This window comes from Limulus polyphemus, unplaced genomic scaffold, assembly GCF_000517525.1.
Source record: "Limulus polyphemus unplaced genomic scaffold, Limulus_polyphemus-2.1.2 Scaffold6565, whole genome shotgun sequence".
In the NCBI taxonomy this organism is placed as follows: domain Eukaryota; kingdom Metazoa; phylum Arthropoda; class Merostomata; order Xiphosura; family Limulidae; genus Limulus; species Limulus polyphemus.
In genome coordinates, this window is record NW_013672175.1 from 9,493 (window position 1) to 16,572 (window position 7,080).

At 30.1% G+C, this 7,080-nt stretch overlaps 1 protein-coding gene across 5 annotated transcripts in view; it reads left to right on the forward strand.

The window, feature by feature from the left end:
* Nucleotides 1-7,080, forward strand: part of LOC106473858 (coatomer subunit beta-like) — a 42,497-nt gene that overhangs the window by 5,462 nt on the left and 29,955 nt on the right. For all 5 annotated transcript variants that reach the window (XM_022402250.1, XM_022402249.1, XM_022402253.1 and 2 more), the window contains exons 3-6: nt 857-1,084; nt 2,517-2,576; nt 3,603-3,689; nt 6,671-6,808. In XM_022402250.1, coding sequence (XP_022257958.1) covers nt 908-1,084; nt 2,517-2,576; nt 3,603-3,689; nt 6,671-6,808 — 462 coding nt within the window. In that variant the 5' untranslated portion in view covers nt 857-907. The remainder of the gene's footprint in view (nt 1-856; nt 1,085-2,516; nt 2,577-3,602; nt 3,690-6,670; nt 6,809-7,080) is intronic.

Here is a 7,080-nt window from a genome sequence, read left to right on the forward strand (position 1 = left end):
GAAAAGTCATGATCCTTCTAGAAACTCATGACGTGTTACCAGCGTCACGTGGCTTCTGCTGTCGTAACAATACCTTCACAAGTGAATGAGAAATTGTAATTACAAGTCTTCAAAGTTTCTTAATTTAAAAGCTATGGTAATGTAATTTCCTGTTTCATTTCAGTATCTCATAAGATCTTTAGGGTTTATTAATTAACCCAGAAAACTCCTTGTTAAGTTTTAACGATATGTAAATAATATTTATTAAAGTAAGCATTAGGTGACCATTGTTGTACCATTTTAATCTCTTGTAATAGTTTCCTTCAATAATATATAAATGCTTTTTATTGCTTAAAAATATGTATATGCATTATACATATAGGTCATTGTCACTAATAAATACATATAACAAAAAAGAAGCATTTGATGTAACAGAAGTTAAAGAACATAGAATTTAATGATATGTTTTTTTACATATTTTTCCATTTGAAAAGAAGAAAACATTACAAAATATGTTATCAACAGAATAAATTTGCTAGACACTTGTAAACCTAAAGAAAGATTCTTAACCACATAATAAGCTTCAGTTAAGAACTGACTTTGGTAAATCTTTAGTAGTTGTATATGGAAATTTGATAAATGTGTTTTTATTTTGTGGAGACATAGATTAAAGTAGACTAACTGCATGGTCGTGTTGCTGGGGCACACTGTATTTACATCCATCCATAAGCATTGAAAATACATGCAACTCCTAGTTTTATAAATTTCTAAATATTAGTCATATGTAATATAGCTTAAAAATTAACTACAACATGAGATATGTTTATAATGTTGTTTTAAGCTTGCAAAATCTTTAAATGTGTTTTTTTTTTATCAGAAGAAACAATAGACAAAATCCAAGCTTTGAAGAAGACTGACTATTCAGCTAATGCCAAATGGAGAAAAAGTCTCAAACTTGCTAATGACTATTGTATATTTTGGGCTACATCTTCAAAACCACACCATTACAAAACTACTACTGATTTTTTGGGAAATAGTACCCAAATCAACCCTTGATGGAAAATTGCTACAGGAAATGATTCTTTCATGTGATGCAAATAGCAAGGTAATTTATTGCAGTGTATCCAATGGCAAATGTGTTGTGAAATACCCTGCTATCTATCATGAGACAACCTTAAATTTATGATCCTAAATTTATAATAATTAACATGTTGGTTAAAAGAAATGAGAAAGTTGTTTCATATTTTCAGTAAAATTTCAAAAACCAATATTTGTACCTTGAAACTTTTTTCACGATATTGAGTAGCGTAACTTCATACATTTTTCCCACTGGAGTATTTCATATACAAACAATAAAAAACTACACAATTTATTATTGCTCTTTTGGATTGTCTTGGTGAACAGATTATGCTCTCAGGACTGATGTGGTCCATTAAAAGATCTTATCCAGAACTGAACATATTTGAAAGTCTCCAATTTAATCTGGCTTGTGAGTACATTTAAGAATAGGAAACACCATGATGGATTGGTCACCAATATTAACCTTGCACATCCATTAAGTTAATTTGCCTTTTGCTAGCTTTTGTTACCGTGTGCCACAAGCAATGCAAAAATTATAACCTATTCTAATTTTGTTTCCAGTTTCTGGTTGTTTTTAGTCCACTCTGCAACAGATATTTTAGTGTAGTCCTTGCACGTAGATATTTTCCCACTCCTGTCCTAGACGACTCCTTTTTCAATTATTATGCATTTATTAGCCATAAAATGTACAAGTATTTTAGGCAGTTAGTAGGCATGAGAAATGTGCTAACCAAACTTTTCTTTCATGATAATGATTAAAATATAACCTATTACAAACACTTATCTATTTTCATTGCAGTGACTTCTTCCACAGTATTACACAACTAAAAATAATACAATTTACTAAAGTACAAGTGATGAAGATGTAAAATCTGTGAACAGGCTGACTAGTCCACATTTTTAATTGTCTGATATTCCTAAGTAATGGTTTAATTCAGAAGCTCTGAACAGTTGTCCAGTCTACAGTACATATGTGATGAACTTTTAACAACCATGCGATGTTCTGAGATTTGGAACAATGGATTACCCTGTCATCAGTAATCAGGTTACAGACCTTACAAAAGTTTCAGTGATATTAGATATTTAAATATTTGAAAGAAATAAAAATAAAAACAGTTGTCATTTTTGTAAATTTTAATTAATAAATATTACACCCAAAATCAAAATTTGGTAGTTCTGAGTAGCAAGCTAGTGTATTTTTACACCCCTGGTATTCTTAAAAACTGCTACCTGAAAGGCAATTTTTTATAGAAAAGGTGTTACAGGAAAAGGAAGTACAGTAACAACTTCAAATTAGACAAAGTAAATCAAACCTTCGTGTTCAGTAACATAGAGTGTGATATTGTTAGCTCATTTCTCTAAAAATATTTCTCAAATCTTTCCATACAGTTAATTAGCAGTTAATTTTCTGAAATAATTGACGAGTAGATTTCATAAATAGATTAATATATTTTTAGGACCTTCAATATTGTAATGGATTCATCAGAGGCTCAACACTATGTAGTGGCATTCCATATGTAAGTATGGTGATTTCTAATTTGTTTTTTATCCACACCTAACAATTGGCAATTTAAACTAAAAAAAATTTTAAAATACTGTGAAAGAAAACAGTAGTTTTAGCAGGTATTTTCCAAACATGATTAATTGCTGTATATTTCTTGCTGTCAGTTTCAAATGTACTTGTATAACATTGCTTTACTATTGCAAGAAGAAAGATAAAATCAGGAACATTTTATAAGATATCTTGTTGACATGTACAAGCATAAAGTATGTGAATGATTCCAAACACAATTTATGTTTGAGTTTTGATCCTTCCATTTTGTGGAAAATTTCATCCTTCCATTTTTTTCTGTGTGTAAGAAAATATTAAGAAAGTAAAATACTGAACAGATGAAAATTAATTTGAATATTTTACTGATATATTAAAGATTTGTAAAATGTGGTTTAAAAAAGTATTGTTATAAGCTATATTTTTAATGTTTTGATTCATGTATTAGCTAGAGGGTACATGACATTAAACTCAAGTAACATTTTGGGAGTAGCCCTCGAAAATTTTAAATCTGACTTCACAAAAATCTAGTAAATTCAGGGAATATCAAGAGATGAGGCTAGGTTATAAAATTGAAAGTCAGTGTTTTGCTTTAAGCTAAAGTGAATGAGTGTTGAACTGTCAGATTAGTTTCACGAGGTATTCAATGAAAGGTGTATCAACAATAGCTGTGAAATTGTACAATTAAGCTTATTTTTACTGTAGTTGTACTGTTTTGAGTATTTCTGTTTGAACATTATTTGTAAATGTAGTCCTACAAGTTGTAGAAATGTTAAGAAAGAAAAACTAATTTTTATCATTAGGTGGACTGCACTTTGAATTATTTTCAACAAATAATTTAAAAGAACCTGCTCAAAAGAATATTACAACAGTATCTTTTTGTTTAGAAAGTGATTTCCTGGTTCCTGATACACCAAATGTTGTACAAACTCTTTGAACACTTACCACAATATGTCTTGTAAGAGAAACGTTTTTATGATGTTCATCCCTGTAGATCAAGAGTGAGCCTCGTGTTACCTCAGTTCCTGTTTGCTCAGTTGGAGACAACCTTCAGTTAATTACTGTGGAGCTTATCTACAATGTGAGTCTTTTTTTTTTATCATTGTATGTTTAATATGGCTGTTGTTTAAGACTCATAATGTAGGTATTAATATATATATATATATATATAATTATACAGACTTTTCTCTATGTAATTACTTTTATTTGTGAGTTTTTGGCTCTCTTACCGGAGCCTTCATTGGGCAACAATGAACTGAGTAATAAAATTCCTTAAATTGTGGAACACTGCTTTAAAATAGGTATCTTAGACAACAGTTGTAACAATAACTGACATCTGGTATTAAACATATATAATTATGATGAATATAGAATATAAATCAGTTGCTTCAGTATAATAAACATAAGGAAAATACAATTATAGGTATTATATAGAGAAAATAAATGAATTTTTCAACTTCAAATAATACGTTTGTAGCACAGTTCATAATATTTATTTGGTGTTCTTTGAATCTTACATGTAACAGGTGTTGTTTTCCCACAATTTATTGTTTATTACACTCACACCGAGTGTTATAAACCACATTCTTTGTGAGAGGAATGGGAAGTAGGGATTTTACCTTTGTAAGACTGTCACATAGTGTAGGAGACTTAAGAAAAGAATGGGATGTTAAGTTTATTCATTTTCCTACAACGTTTTTTTCCTAGGCCTGGTATGTAAGGAAGAAATGACTTTTTCTTTTCGTTGTGATTTTCTGTTTGTGGTTCATTAGTATTTGAGACAGATGTGTGTTATATGATTCATAATCTATATTAATTATAATTCTATATGTTTAATAAGTTTAATACTAGAAGTCAGTTATTGTTACGTCTTTTGCCTAGACACCTATCTTAAACCAGTGTTCCACAATTTAATGAATTTTTATCGCTCGGTTCATTATTGCCAATGAAGGCTCTGGTAAGAGGGCCTAAAGCTTGCAAATAAAAGTATTTATGTAGAGAAAAGTCTGTTTATAATTCTATATTTTAATATGACTGATTACATTGAAGATCAGTTACTAATATTTAATTACTTATGCTGCCTTAAGCAGAATTAGATAATTTAATGTATTTTCAATTCAAATTAATGTGCAAGGTCTTAAGTTGTGTTATTTTAATAATAATAAATTAACAGTAGGTGATTGATGTTGTATTTGTGAATAGACTATGAGGCAGTTTAAAATTTTGAGCATTGATATGTAGTATAATGTTAGCTTTTATGTACTAATGATTGTGTTCTGTGCTTTTGTGAAATATGTGGAAAAACTTGAGAGTTATAAAGAATGGACTTAGGAATTCATTGGTGAATATGCTGTCAAATTTGAAAAACCAACTGAGTAATACTTTAACATACCTTGAGTCATTTTAAAATGTCTCCAGATATTTCTTCAGATATAATTACTTTCATGTGAATTTATGTAATCCACTGTGAGTTTTAATGACCCATATTGGATGTAGGGTCTCATAACTTGAGAAACATTCAATTAAACATTATTAATATATGGTGGAAAACAGCATATGACAACTAGGATCTCCTTCAAAAGATCTGTCATTCTGAAAAACCTGGGGGTTTCCTTTGTTTTTTTGTATTTTCTCACTATCAATTTTGTCAAATTAATTCTTTTTTTACCACTTTCAATTTAGTGCTGTGACAATCTAGTTCTACACTGTGTACTTAACTTGGTGGTTAAGTATTTATAGATCATGGGTTTGCATATGGCAATGTTGCATGTTTACAGTTATTAACACAACACTGTGTACAAGCAAATCGTCAATAAACATGTTTCCAATATCCTGTTACATCATGCTCTGTAGTTTGGTAATTCAAGCTTTGCTAAGGTAATGTAATTCCTCACAGTCCATATGGGAGTCAGTACTATATATTGTTGTAACTAAATACAACTCAACAAATTTTTAGTTACTTTAATTCAAAGTTTTCAACAATTTTTAACTCAAAAATATTTTACAGTGAATATTCTGTCATTTTGTAACACTTATTTAGTATGTTCTCTAACGAAAAATTAAAATATTCAGAGTTTCATTTCTTTGCATTTTGATTCAGAGTTTCACCTATTATAGGTGGACACAATGCACGGAGAATGGGGTAATATAGGGGGGTCAGATCTAAGTGGTGATCCCTCCCATGTGTCATCCTCTTGGGGCTCTTAAGGGTATATGCCTGGTTTGGTTACAAATGGTCCCTATGTTTCACCAGTTATTAGCAGACACATACAGATAGACTTTTGCCAAATAATGGATTAGATTATTTTTTTGTTTATTGTATTCAAATGTACAGAAATTTATTGGCTGATTAGTTATTTGTAATTTAATTATGATATGTTTCATTTTTTGATTATCAATTTATTTGATCAATGGGAGATTACTGTATATTTTAAAAACAAACAAAATGGAGATTGCATGCATGGTCATTTCAGCATTAGTGATATGCTAAGTAAGAAATGTTCAGATTATATTTTTATGAAGAATTGCCAAAATATTTTTTCTTTGGTAAAAAATGTTTGTTTGTTTTTTGAAAAAATTGCAAATACTAACTGCCAGCAGAAACCTGAAAGCATTGAAATAAATATTTGAAAAATTATTTTGAAAGGTACAGTTTGGTGGTGATGTTTCATTTAACGTCTCTGACATATCTTCAGGTAACCGTGTAAAGAGTCTAGCTACATTATTATTGGATCAAGGACATGGACATGTTCAACAGTCCCATGTAATTAGGTGGTGGAATAAGGTCAGTGGTCTTCAGTGGTAGATTCTGTGAAGGCATTACCGGTGGATGGATGGATGGTTTGTTTCACTAGTGTAAGTTTACAGTGGGGTACTGTAGACTTCTAACTTCTATTTCTTTGTGTCTGTTGATGCCAGAGGCACCAAATATCATTAGTTCATGATTTTCCTGCAAACTATATAATGTAAAATTAAAATAATTTTGACTTGTAGTTAAGTTTAAAACTGAAATATTTAACATTTAATAAGCTTTATGTATAGGTTCTTCTGCTGCACTTAAAGGTCTGTCATGCCAACTCTGCTGAGACATCCCGTTTTGTCAAATGTACTTATGACCTGTTGAAACCAAGCATTGCAGCTCTATGGTATGAAGCAGCAGGGACTCTAATCATTCATTCCAGAGCTCCAAGAGCTATGGAGGTGGGCAGTTTTGTATTCTCATAATTTAACTTTTTAAAATAAAGTTACGAGTAAATGTGTTACAGTTTTAGTTTATTTTGAAGATGGATGATGAGTTTCTTGATAGTTACATTAATCTTGTTGTTTGTGCATGTAATATATCTTTTTTATTTTCAGGACAGTTTGCTTTATATATATGTATATATACACCTGGAAAAAAGTTAAGCACCCCCAAATATTTTTCAGGATTGCTTATTAAAAATAAGGTTTAATTTTCATGATGTTGAGCAATG